Raw genomic sequence first — 19,530 nt, forward strand, 5'->3', positions numbered from 1 at the left:
ACTAGCTATCTATTTTACGTTTGGTAGTGTATATATGTCCATGCCACCCGAGGTCTGCCTTGTGATCCTAGTCAAGTCCCAGAATCTCTAAACCTAACTTTCTTCATCAGTAAAAAAGATGCTAATACCCATCTCAGAATTGTTGTGAAGAATAAATGAGATAATGAATTTGGATGCACCTAGTAAATGAAATAAGGTACGTTATTTTGTGCAGTGATTAATTCTGTTATGTGTAAAGATTATAGTCAATATGAAACAGCTCTACCCAACAGCAAGGAATTGCCTAATTGGGTTTTTATGTTTGGTTGGTTGGTTGGTTGGTTGGTTGGTTAATTGATTGGATTGGATTTTTAGGCCTGTTTCATGAAGCGCTTAATAGTTAATCTTGCTGAGATGTTAATAGATAGCACATTGGAGAAAATTCTAAGATGAAGAGAGATAATTTCAGATGAAAACAGTAAACATGAACACTTTATTTACACAGCAGATGTGAGCAATTTCTATCAGGAAAACCACTTCTGGAACTATCAGAGTAAAAATATTAAATCAGACAGATCAAACAAATTTTTCTTGACTTAGAAGCTTGAATTTAGAAGCTATATAGAAGTTATTTTCCCATACTATTTAAATATATAATAGAGATACTCAGCCTTTGCTAATCTGAAGAACATGTAGTCATCTTTCACAAAGATTCACAAAGGTGTATATTAATTCTAAACATTGGAGGAAATAACTTCATATAGGTACTGATAGATTACTTGATTTTTATTTTATTTTTTTAAAGATAGATTCTATTCATTTTTTAAATTTTTTTGTTTATTTATTTTTGGTCTTCATTGCTGCACATTGTCACGGTGAGCAGGGGCTACTCTTCCTTGCAGTGCACAGGCTTCTCATTGTGGTGGCCTCTCCTGTTGTGGAGCACAGGCTCTAGGCACACGGGCTTCAGTGGTTGTGGCTCGTGGGCTCTATCTAGAGCACAGGCTCAGTAGTTGGGGCGCATGGGCTTAGTTGCTCCGCAGCATGTGGGATCCCAGACCAGGGATTGAACCCGTGTGCCCTGCATTGGCAGGCGGATTCTTAACCACTGTGCCACCAGGGAAGCCCAATTACTTGATTTTTAAATGAAAGTTTATACAATAAATTACAACTAGATGTTTTTGAGATATTGAAATATAAATGTCTTTTCATTTTAAATAACAAATACATATTTCAGAAATATAATAAAATGTTAAATGTATATTTTTGACAAATTCAGATTTTGACAAATTTCCTTAAGCTCCCATTAAGGAAAAAAAAATCATGTGCTCTAAAACAGATCAATAAAACAAAAGAAATTACAACAAAAACTGAGATAGAAATAGGCTTTGAAAACCATCAGTTACTATTTTAATCCTCATAAGAGAAATGAAGGAGTAAAAGAATATGTAATAAACTCAATTATATTTGGATAATTGTACTGCTGTGTCAGTTATTTTATGCCCAGTAAAAGTACCCACTAAGATTCCACAGCATAAATTGTGCTATTTATGATCATTAAGTACAGCTTAAATTTTATCCTAGGAACATCTTCTGTATCTGTGAATCTAATGTTGTTCACTAAATGAGGACAATATTGATTGTCATATGCTGCCCAAATCGATCATGCTGGCAGCCAGAATTACAGTAATCTGTCAGTATTGATGACTGTCTTTCAAGCTTTGAAACCTCTCCTTTACTTCACTTGTCATTTCTTGCATTACTTGTACTTGAAAAGCATTTTCTTGCAACCTCTGACTTTGTCAGCTAGGTTTTTTGGGGGGTTTTTTGTTTGTTTTTTTGTTTGTCCCGAGCTCAATTTGTTGGTTTGATCATGCAGTTAGAACTGAAATGCATCACTGGGGAGAAGGAGTAGGCACATTCTCAGTAACCATTGGACCTGAGGGGTATTTCAGGTTGATCTTAGTCATCATTTATTAATTACCTGTTGAAAGAGAGTGTATGTGTGTGTTGGTGGGGTTTGGGGTTTTTTTTTGTTGTTTGTTTTTGGCTTTTTTGTATTAGGAATAATAATTCCAAAGCATTAATTTCATGATCTTAGCTATCATGACTTTTCCTTAAATAAAAATTTTAAAGTAATTATTTGTTTTGATCCTAGGGACATTTTGACTATGTATAAATGTTAAATATGTTGCTATCAAATATGTACTGTTTCTCTTTCTTTTTTAATGTGAGATTTATTATACATAGAAATTTTCAGAAGTTACAGTATATAGTCATGTTGTATTCAGGTTCTCAGAGAAACGATCAGTAGGGATGTGTGTATATACATAAGTACATAAAGAGAGAGACTGATTTTAAGGAATTGGCTGACACGGTTGTGGGTACTGGCAAGTCTGAAATCTGTGGGAGTTGGGGTAGAGCTGATGCAGTCTGAGTCAGAAGGCATCTGGAGATAGAATTCCTGCCTTCCTTGGGGACCTCAGTCTTTTCTCCTAAGGTCTTCAACTGACTGGATGAGACCCACCCACGTTATGGAGAGTAATCTGATATACTTTTCTCCTGATTTAAATGGTATTCACATCTAAAAAATACCTTCACAGCAACATCATCTAGGCTGGTGTTTGACCAAAAACTGGGTACCATGGCCTAGCCAAGTTGACATAAAATTAACCACATCCCATGTCCTAATTTTCTTAAGTTTTTCTTCTTAACCTTTCTTACTGCAAAATATAATTTGAAAAAAGATTATAAATCCTAAATATACTATATGGTGAATAATTACAGTTTAACCACCACCAGGTCAAAAGATGCAACTGTACTGTTTTTCTTCTATCAAAAATATTTATTGATCACTTAAATGGTAATGGTAAAAATTTTGAGAGAAATGCAGAGACAAATCAGATGGTAATCTCTTCAATAATCTTATTATTTAATAGGGGAGATAATTATATGTACACTAAAAATTATAACACAAGGTAAAATGTGTCACAGTAGGGTTGTAGATAAGATGCTGTGAGAGTTCCAAGGAAAAAGTCATTACTTTGGAGTAAGAAAATCAGGGAAGAAGAATATATAGAAAATCTGGGCCTCAAAGGGTGAGATTTGAGTAGATGGAATGCAGCATGTCTGTTCTAATTCTTGTAATTTATATTTTGAGGCTTTATGTGTATATATATATATATATATTTAATACATATATAATATTGTGAAATATATGTTTGGGGGGATGTTATAAAATAAAATAGTATCTTTAAAAAACACTTTCCTCCTAGATTTAATATTCTTTCCTCCCAAACCAATATTATTTGATTTCTTCTAATCTGTTTAGATTTGACTTTTTCGTAAATGCCAGAATTGGGTTTCTGTTTAACTTTATCAGACAAATTACCAGAAGTCAATGATCATTCTTCAATTAGTCACAGTTTGTTATCCCTGCAGTTCTACTACTCAAATGTAAAGAACCTGTTGCAAAAGTATGAGAGCCAAAACGAAATGAAATGTAATTGATTGGCTCCACTAATGCAGTTTGCCATTCATTACGATAGAACATTATAAAACCTCTTAGGGAGGCCCATCAATATTGCTGCCATTTCATGTTAGAAGAAAGTGAGTTTATTGAGAAACTGCATAACTTTATATATCTACCGTCTTTTGTAGATCATTTCCTCAGAAGATAATATTGGTAAGTATGGACTGTCCTTAATTATAGTCCTTAATTATAAATTAATTATATTTAAAAATGCGGAGGCTGACTGTTAGGTAATCAGCCTGGGCTTCAGAGTCCAGAACCACTTATTAAGTGTGTCACTGTCTTTATGTCTAATTTTATTTAATCTGTAAAAGGAGTACCAAACTCAGGAGTGTTGTAAGGATTAAATGAGATTATCCACATGAAGCACTAAGCAGCCTGTCTGTCATGTAGCAAGAGCTCAGAAAACGTGTTTTTACATACTGTTATACTTTTACATGGTGTTGACAAATGAAGTTTTTTTATCCTATTCTGATAGTACATTGGCTTCACAGCAAAAATAGCAAAGGAAAAGAAAGCAGGACCACCATTTTACCTGTTTTCTCAAATCCAGTGTGACAGTATGGTCCATATATGCCAATCTATGGACAGTTGGGTTATATCATAGTGTACCAGAAAGAAAATAGGAGAACTGTATCAGATGATTGTCAGACTGTTCCCTAAAAACAACAAAACTTGAAGTTTCTCTACGTCCATCTTTATTAACTTCTGACCTTTGCTAGAAAAGGAATTTTTTTTTCTCTCTATTAAACACTATGTTGTTGATATTAGTGATGAAGGTGCACTGGTATGCTCACATTATTATTAACTACACCTACTGCATAATGTGTAAGTTTTATTCTAGTCTTTATTTAAATAGAAAAACAGCAGTAGATTCAGATGCTATTTGGGGATTTCAGAGAGCAAAGAATGAAGGATGTAAAGCTGAAATTACTCTAACCTCGTTTAACATAGGAATTGCAGTGCTTTTAATCCATTATTTTCCTTTTACTAAATATATGGATTTTGCTATTGAATTTTTAATAACTCAATAATGGAATTAAAATTAAACTATGGATCACAAATCTCCCCATTTTCTTCTAACTGCTTTTCCTCTCAAACGCTAGAATATAGCCTATTTAAATCTTAACTTTTGCTTGCCAAACCACTGTTACCGTCCATCTGTTCATGCCAATTGCAAAGAAGGTTCAGTTTTTAGTGAAGCTTTGCATTTCACATAAGGTATGCGAAATGAAATTTCACAAGGGACATGATGGATCCTGATTCTTAGTGATAAACCTTTGGGGCCATCAGGGTTGGCATATGGTCCAGTATGATATGAAGGCTTGGGTTCCCTGGCTTCACTTCTTTGGCGTGAAGCTGATAAAACCTGGCTCTTGAGTATTATTTCACTGGACACCAATCATGGGCAGCAGGAACTGCCCATTTAACTCTCTGTGGGAAGGAAGCCCAGAGAGCATTCACAATGGTACCATTGTCGAGTTGCAAACTGCTCTGAACAGCTTGACGGCACTAGGGAGGAGGGGAAGGGGTTGCTTTACTAATTGCTGTTCAGAAAAAAGAAGCAAAAATAGCTGTTGTAGAATTGATGTTTCTACATTTACTTATTCTTTTGATAAGCGTGTTGACTTTTATTTAGCACATACCTACTATCAAAAAGAAAGCAAATAAATATATTTAAGCAACCACCTGTAAGTAATTCCTTGTTAACGTGCCATTATCTATTTTCAGCCCACCAGATTATAGCAGAGCAAAAGTCGGTTTGCTTCATGATATTTTTACCTTTAAATGAAATGAAAGTAATGTTTTGTTATCTTGACAGAAATTTAAAATAAGGGAAAGTGGATTAAAACCAGCACATTTTATATATCAGATAAGGTTAGAGACAGATTTGGCTTATGCTGTGCTTTTTAGAATTCCCAAATATCATCTGAATACATATAAGCAATATTAATATAGAAATGTAAATTAATTTTATGCATAACAATCGCAAATGCTAAAATAATCCACTAAGCAAATCTTAAGGTTAAATACTGGATTTATCATTTAAATGAGTAGGTAATGCCTATTTCAGTCACTCATACTCATAATTGTCTTTCCTTGAATTCTATTTTGGATATCTTTTTTAAATGTGAGGGTTGTTTCTTTGTTATGTGAGGCATTGTATGCTGTGATATTTGTATAAACACTACTCTGGGCCTTTCCATTTTCTTCTGGTCAGTCTAATCAAGCAGTTGGAGGTTCTGATGCAAAGAAACAATGATCTACAACTTTAAAAAAATTAAAGCTTTTTCAGCTCCCAGGATCCTGACCCCACAGTATATTTCCATAGATGATTCCTTTTTTCAGCAGAACTTAAGTTGACTAAATTATACTGCAGTATTGTAAGTTATGCAACGTGTCCTTTCAAAGGATCAGGGAGAAATATTTTAAGAAAAAATTTTTAATCTATAGATTTAAAAAAATGGGGTGTTCTTGCTAAACTGAGGGAAAATCAAATGCATGTTTTATAAAATTAGCAACAGTAAGATTTACTAGTATTGCATCTCTTCATGTCCCCTTAAATTATTTTAGTAAATGGGCACCAGTGCAATATTTCAAAAACAGTAATTCATTGAATGCCCATTCTTCCTTTTACTGCAGAATAGATTGTAGTTAAGTCAAGATTAATGGGTAGATTTTAATGTTAAAGTCCAGTCTCTGAGCCTATTATTCCCAGGGGGCATATAGTGCATTAGTTTAAGCCAATATACTGTTTATCATAGATGCTATGACACTGTCTTAAATGACAGTTTGCTGTACTTTGTAACTACTTACCATGATAATAAATCACTTTTTTTGTACTCCTGATAATTATAGCATTTAAACAGAATCTTAATTAAGTTAGTGCACATTTAGGTAGAGATAACACTTAAGTAATTGTACACTGTAAAATTTCACTTAGTTATTTTTTTCCTTTTTGCAGTCTTCTCACAGAACCCAAGTTTAGTATTTAGTCCAAACACAGACATTAATTTCCTCAACTTAATGTACTGAAATTTTTGTTCCTAAGAGGAACAACACAGTGATTGTTCCTAGTCTCCCCCCAATATTTTTTAAACTCTTACTGTAATACTAGTGATTTTGAAGCAGTTCTCTGTTGACTATGAAAGTCTCATTATTACTTAATGGTAGTATTTTCAAGCAGATCTTACCAAGAAGGAGAGCACAAAATTTTAATTTCATTAAATTTGAAATCCAGGTAACTTAGTTTTTCTTTTAGATGTTTTGTTTCATACAACTTTCATGAAAGTGTAATAGATACACATATTTGATAATCATGTTAGTCCCTTTTAGAAACTGCCGGTGATTATTAGATTATTAAATCAGAAAGGATTTTCAGAACCTTTAGGTAGGTTTAAATTTTTAATCCTATTTATTTAAGGTTAATCTTTTTAAATGTATTTACATGAAGTTTGTTAGAATTGGGCTTATCAACTTTTTACTTAATGTTTTCATTTAGTAATTGACTGATTTATGAGCAATTATATATGGTCCAAATTTTATACAGCTCCAGCTTTCAATAATAGGACTATCCTCACAGTGCCTTAGCACCTGTTATGGATTTTGAGTCATCTGGCAGCCCATGGGACTTAGATAAAGAAGTACCAGGTGTCCTGCCTGTCTCCTAATTGAGACGCAGTGAAAACAATATAGACTTGGCAGCATGCTTAAAAGGATGGATTAAAGCCCAGCTTTGTCTACTCTGACAAATCACAGCTTTTCCTTCATGGTGTAGATAGTATCAACTACTAAAGAATTTCATTAATATAAAGCATCATAAAAATCATACACAATAATTGGTCATAACCTGTTGCAGATTTTCAGAATTTCTAATAACATAGTACAAATAATTCCCAGATTCATGCTATTTATTTAGGGGAATTTTATTTTTACTGCATATGAACTAGACTGCATGTTTCTTAAAGAAATTAGCTACTGTAGGAAAGAAATGGAGTATTAATTAATTTACTAGATCTTCTTTATAAAGTAAGCAATATAGTTTACTTTTATTTTATAAATGAGCAGTGCCTATTAGTCCATGGGATACTTAATTGCCCTGTATATTTCAGGGAAGTATGCCACTTTACTCCTGATAATAATAATTATTAGATCCTGCAGATGTAATTGCAGAATATATCTACCCATATTCTATATCTCAATAAAATTCTTATTTTTCATTAAGTTTTCAAGACCCTGTGTAATGATACTGCCTCAGAATGTTTGAAGATACTTCAAGGCCTTTTAGAACTAAAAAGTCAAATGTGGTTTGTTTATTTTCTCAGTTTTATTTTAGATCATGCCATGGATTTTTATTACTATACTACATATGATATTCTAGTATATAAACAAAGATTTTTGAAAAATTGCCAATCTTAGAAAAGCTAGTAGTCATTGTGTTGGCCATCCTTGAGCTGACTAAAATGCCTTTTATACTTTTTTTTTTTTCCCATCTAAAATCCAGATCATTGAGATTGTCTGTAGAAAGAGCACTGGACTATTAAATGACGAAGGTTCTAGTCTGAACTCTACCGGTCAGCAGCTTTGTTTTTCTGAGCGAATCTTTGTATTCTCCTTCGAGGCAAGGCTTATTGCTTAATAAACATTTTGCTGATTTTGCTAAGTTTCCTGACATTGATAAACATTAATACAACAATGATCATTGTTGTATCCTTCCTCTAGTTCTAACTAAAATTATCACAACCAATAGGGCAAAATGTTTATTTCAATGCTAAATTGTAATGAGTTGTAATTACTTTCAGCATTTATAGAATTTCTTCTATAGGCAATTATAATTTTTTAAGAAATTAATATCACTTTTCTTTTAATGTTACACCTTACATATGTATACATTGTGCTTTACTCACTTTTTCTTCTTCCGGAGAAGGTCAGCAAGATTAAGGGTAGGGGTGGAACCAGACTCTCTCTGTAAGTTCAATCCTAGGAGAGTCCCAACTGTATTTGCCCCAAAGGGCTTTGTCTCTGGGGAGCCAAAGTGAGATTAGAGGAAGGGGGCTGTCTGCATAACAGGCTCCTAATCAACTACCAAACCAACTTTATTCATTCATTCTATAATTTATAAACAATCATTGAGTGCTGCTAGGCCCTGTGCTAGGTGCTAGAGATATAAAGATAAAAAGGCATGGCCTCCACCCTCAGACATTAGTCTCCCACTAGTTTATTAGGAGAACAAGCATGAGGAATGAGGCACACTTGATGCTTAACAACTGGCTCTGGAGAGCAGGAGGAGGCCTCGATTTGTGGCATTTTTTGAGTTCTATGATGTTAAAACTCCCACCATAGCCAATTTCAAACTACCAGTCATCTTACAGACTTTGTAAATATTGTAAGTAGTACTTGCAAGAAATTTTTAATAGGTAAAGCTCTTTCTCTTCCTGCAATTACTGTTCTTGGAATTTTGTATACAGAGAAGGGAGATGAAATTCCTGACTGCTAAAATGGCAAAGAAACCACATTAATATGAGTGTGGGCAAGTGCTTACTAAATTAGGAATTTCAGAATGGGCCCTAAATCCCTGAGGCTATGCTATTGAGCACAGATATAGACACTTCATGCTTTGCCTTTACTTAAAAAGGAGCCGGTAGTTTTTTCTTGTTTAGGAAAGAAAACATTAAACCTGAATTTAAGAGGAAATTAATTAAGCAATGATATGCCTTTGTTGTCTGTCTGTAATTTTCGTAACTCCTTTTTGTGAAAAATTATACTTTATATTCTTGCTATGTACAACATACATATATACAAACATAAAGATACATACATATACACATGTACATATACTTACACACACACAAATTTCTATTTCTTTGAGACTAGTCACAAATTACACTGGACCTAAGTATTTATACAACCTCCTGGGCGTGCCATGGAATTAATGATCACAAAACTGAAAATTTTGCCTTTTCTGACAGCAAAAGCAGTTCAAAATTACATTGTATTATTAAGAAAATTATTGTGGCAAATGAAGGGTTGTTGCTTCTTTAAAAACCAAATCTACCTTTTATCTTTTCTCCCTATACATTAGTAAAGTTGAAAAAAGTGTTTCTAATTAACTGTCTGCAGTCTCTTTTCTTCATATTGTGTTTTTTCTCATGAGAAATTAGAGATTTCTCTTACCAGAATAAGTCAAAAGTTCCTCTTGTACATAATAACACAAACAAGGAATATTATCAGAGTTCTTGCATGTGAACACAGGTATATTTCTTAAACTGATATTGAAAATTGTCCTAGTGGAGACAGCACCTGCTATTTACAAAGACTTGAGTCAAAGGTCAAAATAACTTTTCATCACAGATGTAGGGGGACTTTTGGGTTACTTTGTATTTATATCCTTTATCTTCAACAGCCCTATAAATAGGAGCAGGTGGGGGGATCCCCATTTAACATTCAGAGAAACTGTGGCACAGAGAATTCATGCATCTCTTTCCAGGAGTGGGCTGAAACTGAACCCTAGTTTCATAACAGCTGGTCTTGACACAGTGACGGGGGCCATTATTATTTCATATGATAAGTTTAAAATCAAAAGTAGTTAATTGAATACTGATATTAACTTCATATTAATGAAGTACAGATTGGGTTAAACTATTTATTTGTACTATAAAAATCATTCAGTTCCCTTTTCTTATTTTTAGAATGGTAATATTCCTTCCCCCCATTTCTATTTTTGCAGAAAGTAGAAGGAAGGAGGATTAGTGGATAATTATATTGCTGTGATTGCAGCACCTGTGTGTTATTTCTTTTGATTGGCTAGTTCTATATTAAAGATTCCTACCAGCTAAAAGTCTCCTTCATCTAATGGCTTTTTATTAGCTAGTTTTGGCTTGGGTTTTAGATTTGCAACAAAAACCATCTTAATTCAACTGAGACTTGTACTTTAAATTTTGTTCTGAATTTGTAAGTTTACTGTCACCTTTTTATCATTTCACCCATTTCAGTTTTTTTAATTTCAACGCCAGTGGCAACACACAATCACAGTAGGAATATAGCTTGAGCTATCCTGTTGTTATTAGCCATCAAGTTTGCGTATGCCACTCAATTTATAGGTACTAATAACTCTTCCCTAGAGAGCTGCCTTTTAAGGAATAAGTGTCTAACATGGTAAGGAGATATAGGAATTAACTATTTTGGACTATGGTTACCATTGCAGATGCCAACATCACTGTTTGGAACTTTATCATCATCTCAATCGCAAAAAACACCTTGTTTGTGGACTGAGAACTATTGTTTAAGTACTTAGAGTTCATTATATCTCCTTAATAAATGTTTTCCAAAGTAAAAGGGGAAAGATGTAAGTACTGTAGATTGGGTTGCTTTCATATTGTTGTTTATTTATTTATTTGACTACATCACACTTGGAAAATTAGAATATTTAGCTTTTAGAAGGTGAGTTACTGTAGTCTATAATAATTTACTAAGCTAACAGTATTTTCTGAAAATAATCCCCCAGAAGGAAACTTCAGACAGTGGGCTGCCTAATTTGTGATAACCGTTGCAGTTTTTCATTTAAATTCAACCATTAATGATTGTTTTCCTTCACTCTGCCACCTATACCTGAACTTTAAAAAATTGTTTTAGAAAGCGTCATTTTCTCTAATTATGATTTTTTTGCCGTTTTATTAAATACATCATGTGTTTTTATACAAAATGAATACATTATGTCTAGATAATTTTAGTTTCTATAGCTTTATATAATTAGGGTTTCTTCAGAGTTTTATGAATTTCCTTTTGTATAGTGAAATAGAATTACACTTCAGAATGTATCTTTAAGAACCTAGGGGCAGGACAGGAATAAAAAGATGCAGACGTAGAGAATGGACTTGAGGACACAGGGAGGAGGCAGGGTAAGCTGGGACGACATGAGAGAGTGACATTGACATATATACACTACCAAATGTAAAATAGATAGCTAGTGGGAAGCAGCCGCATAGCACAGGGGAGATCAGCTCAGTGGTTTGTGACCACCTAGAGGGGTGGGATAGGGAGGGTGGGAGGGAGACGCAAGAGGGAGGGGATATGGGAATATATATATATGTATAGCTGATTCACTTTGTTATACAGCAGAAACTAAACAACGTAAAGCAATTATACTCCAATAAAGATGTTCAAAAAATTAAAAAAAATAAAAAATAATTGTATCTTCTCTAGATATTCATTTCTTGCTCTAATCATCTCCTTGCTTTAGAAATATTAAATTTGCTTTCTCTCTGCCTAATTTTTGTGTAAACTCTAAATATAATAAGGGAAAGTAAAATATTTCATTTATAGGCCCTCTGAAAGTAGAGCATTTTAAAAGCAGGTAGGTGTCTCCACCCTACTTTTCATGAAGCATTTTACCCATTCAAGCAGACTTTTAAAAACAGCTTGTTTTGATAGCAGACTGTTCTCCTGTGGGCCTTCAGCCTTTGCTTCCTGGCAGCACCTTTGGTGCGAAAAGAGAGTGATCAATTGGGAGACTATCAGTGCCAGCATGCATAGAGTGATAAGTTAACACACCACTGGGAATTTCTAGGGCCCACCAAGATACTTCACTTCTAATGTGCTAACAAGCTCATTTTTCTACCTCTTGCCTCTTCAGTTATTTTTTTTTCTCAGAAGAGCTTAGAAGTTGAGTGCATCAGGCATAATGAAAAGCTCTGTAGGAGGGAGAAGCAATAACCCCATTTTTCCCTTTTCAGCCAAATAGAAAATTAGTTTCTGGTAATACACAAAGGCCAGTATTTTTTGTACAAGGGGCACTGCTGTGAATCAAAGGACTCTATTAACTGCAGAAAATTCGGCAGCTGTGAATCTCCCCCAATGAAAAAAGTACTTTCCAACAAGTTGTGAGATATGTGGTATTATTTAGATTGAACCATCAGTTTCATCCCCTTTCATTTATAACCATATACCCTCTTTTAAAAGTGTGCTATCTTACTTTTCTGTGTTAACACTCAAAAACATCTATATGATCCTTCCATAAAATCCTTTCAATATAGCATCTTGTCCTGTTGCTACCCATTTCAGGAGTAAAATTCTTTTGAAGTTCAACCCCAGAATTGAAAATAATGGATTGCCAGGAATTGGAATTAAGATTATTTCAATATTTGATACATAAAATAAATTGTAGTATAAGAAGAGGTTACTCAAGTCATTTAGGTGATAAAAGACATCACAGTCTAAGTCAAGTGCATAATGAATATAGACTTACCTTTAACTCTTTTTTTTTTTTCTCAATCAATAATCTTTTGTAAATATAACTGGCTATGGTATCTCCCACTGAATTAACATTTTAAATTATCTTCCTCTCAGAATTTTTTCTTGGTCTTGATTGTAGACTCGGTCTACAATCTCTGGAACTAAAGGACTACAACAATTGAATTGCAATTTTAAAAAGAGAGAACAATGAATTTTGAGGGTAAAATATTAAAATGGGTTTTGGGGAAAATTCAACGAATAAAGAAGAACCAATAAGCAAATTTTTATTATCCTTTACACTTAGTTAAATGTCTTAGGTAAAGCCTATCAACATAGCACACTGAGTACAGCTGGAAAACTTTTAAAAGTTATAGAAGAAAGGTTAACTGATTTCTCAGTTCAGGAACTATACGACATGAAGTCAGCATGTGAGTTTTTCCTGATAATTGTATGTTGCTGCCTGCTGCTCTACATTTTGACAGCCATTTCCATAGTTGCTTTCGTGAACAACAGAAATATTCTCTCTCTTTCTCGCCCTCTCTGTGCTAACAGCACAATCAGGCCTGCTGAAACAGGAAGCCTGGAGTGGGTTGTTCAGAAGCAACACCACTTCAAGGTACTGGTTGCTTGTCAATAATATCAGAGAAGAAAATGTGGTGAAAGGGAAGTACAGTATTTTTCTGTCAGTGTCAGTGCCCTGTAGATGCTTTGTTAGACAGTATGTAGGAGTCCTGTGGACTCTGCAAATATTCCTGCTTGTTTCAGTGTTATGACTGACTAGGTATTTTTTCCTGACATACAGATTCAGCTGTGTATTTATCTTAACTGCATGGAGTTAAGTTCGAGGATTACAGCAACAGTAGTCTTCCATTCAAAATGAGAACAATTGTTGGGAAAATGCAGGGATTTTAGAAAAAGATGATATGCAGGAATTTTTCACAATAAATTATTACAAATGAAAAACAGAATTTCAGACATAGTACTTTAAGCATTATAATATTTATCGCGTGGCTTTTCAGAGTACTTCTGCAGATTGAAGCTGATTAACAAGATAAGATGAGCCCTAGGCTGACCTGATAGCAGTTGAATCCTTTCCCAAGTAAACTGTTACCTTTCTTTCTTCCAACAGTTTACTATTAATTATTTTCTAATAAATGTCTTCCTGTTAAGCTGCCAGGTATAGTGGTATCCTGAAGAGTAAACTTATGTTAAAAGCTACATTTTTTTCTCTTTAAAAAGCCGTACTTTTAATGATATGCAAGAATAGTTAATGAATTATTATATTTATTAAGAAGTAATGGCTTAGCAGTGATAGTAGTCCTTTTTGATGCGATCTGTTCTTTCCCAATGTATGCTGCATTTAAGTTCATCCTTAACTGAAGGAAATCAGCTATGAGGAGAGAGCGCGATATCTGCAAACGATTGTCCAGCACCATTTAGAACCAACGACATTTGAAGATTTTGCAGCACAGGTTTTTTCTCCAGCTCCCTACCATCATTTACCATCTGATGCCGGTAAGATTAAAAGCAAGTATTAGTTACTGTTCATTATTGGAACTTGAAATGCAATACCCTTTTGTTCTAAAAAACTCTTAAAATAATGGAAAACTTGCTTGAATAAACTTCCAGTCATTGAAATATAAATATTCTTCATCATTATTTTCATATTTGGCCTGTAAATTTGATTTATACTTTCTTTTACCTAAATACAGTTCCTTTAAAAGTCAACAGTCTTCATAAAAGCACATACACTACATTTTATCTGAGCTAATGGGCAGTAACTATTGTGTTTCACAGAATCGTTACTGAAGTATCTGCAAAAGAAATACAAGTTGAGCAGGCACTCTCAACTTCAGAGGATCAAATTTTATGGCCAAGAATATTGCCTTATCATCTCTAATTTTACAAATAAAGTTAAAATAATTGGTCTAGATTTAGAAGTACTTAGAGTAAATTATTTTGTAATATTTAAAGATTATAAGAGGGTACTGCATTTTTACAATTAACTAATTTTGAAGAAATCAGTAAGAAAATAAATGACTCATGGCCTTCCTATTCTGTAATTCTTTGCACTCCTTATGATTGTTTCATTTATTTTATTTTCCCTCTTTAGATCATTAAATATCAGTTCTGTTTATCTGAAGGTAAGACAAAGTGTCAAACAAAACACCCTTTGTTCTTCCCCCATTTCCTTTTTTAAAAATTAGCAAGCACTAAGCTTGTAACTCAGTTAATAAACAAACTTAACACTGCCCTGGTTCATACTAAACATTTCAGAAATTGTCACTAAATTTCCTCCAGAATTATACTTACTAACTTAGGTCTGCATGAAACACTAACACTGGTTCTGGGATAAAAATAACTAATAATAGAACCCTTGGTTGAAGTTAGTTACACCTTGTTGTATTGACCTTTTTGTTTCTCAGCATGAAAATGTAGTACTACTGAACTGAAATGGTGTGTCTTTGTATTTTGTAATGTGTTGCATTGTTATTGGGTATCTTAACTCATCAAATAGTTATTCTGTTGTGTGCCTCACACCATACTAGGCACCTGAAATACAAAGATGACTGTTTTAATGATGTTCAAGGGAAGCTGGAAAAGAGAATATAATATACTTGAAGTTCATCTTAATAAGCCTTCAGATTCTCTTCATATTATATAAGTTTTCTTTATAATAAGTAGTTTAAGAGGCACAGTACTCCTTTACTGGCCTAATTTGCTTGCAAAAAAAATTACTGTAATTCTCAAAGTCAATGAAATTAAAGCTTCCATTCCTGTCACCATTTAATTGGCCATTATAAAAATAATTTTGCAAAAAAACTTAGAGCCCTTTCAATTAATTATATAGAAGACCTAGCAAAGAGAAAATTATATTAGACTGGGTTGACACTATCTAAAATTACTCAGCTCGGCATAAGAAAGATGGTAAAAGAAAGATACTAAAAATAAATTAATGAACAACAAAATAAAAACTAGTTAAGTATACCTGGACATTTCATTTTTAATAATAGAGAATATCTGATAAAATATCAGACATTATTAAAATAGACATGAATAACACTTTTGTGTACCATACATAGAGTTGAGCCATAAATTTCACAAATGAAAAATATTGATAATAAGGCCACGTTCAGACTAACTTTTCCCCTTAAATGTATAAAGGCTGTCAGTTTTCATGTTGTAGCTGTTTACTAGCTGGAGTCCTTCATATTCCTCTTCTTAATGTTCTTCTTATATTTTGCATATTATCCTGCACATTTGGCCAGATGTATAACATGGGAAATAAGTAGTAGTCTCACTTTCTGAGACATTAGGTAAAGAATGATACAGCAGCCAAGTCAAGGCTCTTTGGTTAATTTTTTTTAATTGTCTTTGCCTTTAGGAACTGTTAGAAACATGCACTTGAATTTTTTAAAAGGTGTTTTTAAACACTGTAAATAACTTTTCCAGTATTACTTAATACATTTTTATGGTTTTTTGCAGACTTTAATAGTTATGAAAGATGAAAATTTTTATCAGTGCTTTTCAATTCAGCACAATAATATAAAAAGGAAATATTTACTCCTTTACAGTAGCAAAAACATTATGATATCTGAAGAATGATTTTTTTATTCCCAGTTATCTCAGATTTTGATTTTCCTGTCACAAACCAACCCATAAATGTAGAAGTCCCTTTAAAGTTGTAAGTCAAAGTTGAGAGAGAAGACATGAAATAGGCCATGTAATAGCCATATGGACCTGACTTATGGTTTGCAAAAATTACATAATGGTGTGAAGATTTTTAGGTTCATTATTACTTTTTAACATGATGATAAAGTTGATTTGCCCCATTGAGATTTAGATTAAATATCAGTTCTGTTTATCTGAAGGTAAGACAAAGTGTCAAACAAAACACCCTTTGTTCGTCCCCCATTTCCTTTTAACTTTAACTTGTAATCGAGAATCAACCGCAATTGAGAATCAACTTTAGATATCCCATGCATACCCCATCCATACAAACTAATACTGATCAATACTAATGCAATAAATTGAAATTACATTTTAAAGGAACACCAGTACGATAATCATATAAAGGATATAATCTATTCTTTCTAACCAAACCTATAATATAATACTATTCAGTGGTAGTGGAAACATACTGTTTTAAGTTTGGCTTAAAACTTAACTTGGCTCAAGCTTATTTAAAACCTACTTCCTGGTTAACAGTAATGTATCAACTGTGATGACATTGAAATCCAATGGGGGTTCTTCTAGATAATTTTTAGTATTTAAATAGACACGAAAAACATTTTTGGTATATCATAGTTGATCCATAAATTTCATAACTGTATTTTCTCAAAATGGACTCTGTCTGTGGCAGTAGACTGATACTTAAGGGAAATTATTTTTATCCCTAAGGTCACTGAGGGAGATATCGTGATGTCACACTTTGTTGATCTTCCATAACTACATTAAAACATTATTAGATTTTTCATGTCCTTTATTTAAAAAAAAATTACAGGAAAAAAAAAATCCCTTTATCTTTGTCAGGCACGTGTGTGGAAAATATCAAAAGTTTTACTGTGACCTTCTTTTTTAACATTCATGAACACCTCTCTTCTGACTCTAAACTTTAAAATGAAATTACTCCTCTTCTTGGCCAGATTATATTGGCAGTTCAAAATCTAGATATTTTTCCCTAATGTCACATTGTCTTTTCAAATCAAGTTGTTTTTTTTCCTCCCCCTCCAATTCTTTTTTTTAAAATAAAAGAAAAATCTAGAATGCCAACAAGAAGAAACAGGATCCTGTTTTACTGCAAGTGCACAGTAAATATTAAGTTATCTTTCTTATTAAAAATACACACATAGAACAAATGTGTGGATACCAAGGGGGAAAGGGGTGGGGTGGGAGGAATTGGGAGATTGGGATTGACATATATACCCTATTGATGCTATGTATAAAATAGATAACTAATGAGAACATACTGTACAGCACAGGGAACTCTACTTAATGCACTGTGGTGACCTAAATGGGAAGGAAATCCAAAAAAGAAGGGGATATATGCACATGCATAGCTGATGCATTTTGCTGTACAGTAGAAACGCACACAACGTTGTAAAGCAACTATACACCAATAAAAATTTTAAAAATTTAAAAAAGGGAAGAGGAGGAAAGAGAATCTGCAGAGCCAGACACAGCAATTTTGGAAAAAGGGAAAAGACAGCTGTTGAGGAAGAAGCCTGGTCTATCCACACCACACTTAAGAGCGGCCAACAGTAAGGGGTGGGGACACCCTGAACAGTGCAGTGAGCCTTCGGGTCCAGCACAAATGTGTGTGCTGCCCACAACAGAGAAAATGTATGTATAGCAAAAAAAAATAAAAAATAAATATATATATATATAAAATACACCCAGTTTTTTTCCAGTGTTATGTCTTTTTACTATCATCAGCCATATTCAATGCCTATTATGTAGCATATCTAGAATTACCGCTAATACTCTATTAGTTGAGCTAGTACGTACCTCTCTTTGGATTTGTTTCTCTACAAATTAAGTTAGAGATTTTAGTATCAATAATTTAAAAATTAAAGGGGTGATTGGTATTTGACTCCCTCTGTATATGCACATGTATATACATATATATACACACATATGCATATACATGTACAGTTGACCCTTGAACAACATGGGTTTGAACTGCACAGGTCTACTTAAACGTGCATTTTTTTATCAGTATATATTACAGTACTACACAATCTGAGATTGGTTGAATCCGTGGATGCGGAACCATAGATACAGAGGAACCAGAACCACCTATAGGGAGGAACTGCATGTATGGAGGGCTGACTATAAGTTATAGGCACATTATATAGAGGGTTGGCGCCCCTAGCCCCTACATTCAAGGGTCCACTGTATACATACGTAAATATACATATACTACATACCACTTTGTATGATTACCTTTAGAAAACGTATAGGTTCCTACCTAAGTAAATCTTCTAAAAATTAGTAATAAGATTCAAATATTTCTATGCCATCAAAATAAGAGATAATCTAACAGTGATTTTGAAGACCTAGAGTAGTGTCTAATCTTCCTTAATTCTAACCTCAGTTTTGCTGTTAATTCACAAAATCTCTATTGCCACATGTAGATTAGATAGTATTATGATTGTCAGGCCCATCTCTTTGAATCTTTGAATGGAATGAATCATCAAAATTTAGCCATTAAACTTTTCTCCTTTTCCCAGGCTTTGAAATGATCTGGAAGAAAAGATTGTAGCTCTTCAGAAGATAGTTATTTTATATATATCCTAAATATTATTTGTAAGTGCCAGTAGAAAATGTTTCCTTCAACATAAAACATAAGCTATAAGTTTGTTTACTGTGTTTTTAAAAACAAATGTTTTTAAAAATAAATAATATTTATTTATCACTAGGTTAGCCTGAAATTATAAGCAGCCAAATGTGTTCTCTTTTCAGTATTTTAAACTTAGAAATTTGGCTTGTATGTTGTTGACCAAGAAGCAAATAATATTAATCTTAAATAAAATCCATTAACCTTTTATAACAATAATTACTAGGTTCGGTTTTCATATAGAGCATTCATTCAGATGTAAAATTTGTGTAATGAAAATAATAATTGAGCGATTACTGAGTACCAGGCAGTGTGCTAAGTACCATCCTCTCACTGAATCTTCATGGCAATTCTATGAGACAAAAACAAAAAACCTTACCAACAGTCACCTAGTAAAGTCAGAGTCTGACTTCAGAGTACTTGAAGTATTATAATTACTCATTTAGTC

General features: G+C 33.3%; 1 protein-coding gene across 5 annotated transcripts in view; it reads left to right on the forward strand.

Moving 5' to 3' along the window:
• Positions 1-19,530, forward strand: part of RALGAPA1 (Ral GTPase activating protein catalytic subunit alpha 1) — a 234,698-nt gene that overhangs the window by 209,876 nt on the left and 5,292 nt on the right. For 3 of the 5 annotated variants that reach the window (XM_060096301.1, XM_060096302.1, XM_060096303.1), the window contains 2 exons: positions 14,133-14,257; positions 14,856-14,886. In XM_060096301.1, coding sequence (XP_059952284.1) covers positions 14,133-14,257; positions 14,856-14,863 — 133 coding nt within the window. In that variant the 3' untranslated portion in view covers positions 14,864-14,886. The remainder of the gene's footprint in view (positions 1-14,132; positions 14,258-14,855; positions 14,887-19,530) is intronic. The other 2 variants (XM_060096304.1, XM_060096305.1) reach the window with 1 other exon arrangement.

This window comes from Mesoplodon densirostris, chromosome 4 (assembly GCF_025265405.1).
Source record: "Mesoplodon densirostris isolate mMesDen1 chromosome 4, mMesDen1 primary haplotype, whole genome shotgun sequence".
Classification (NCBI taxonomy): Eukaryota; Metazoa; Chordata; class Mammalia; order Artiodactyla; family Ziphiidae; genus Mesoplodon; species Mesoplodon densirostris.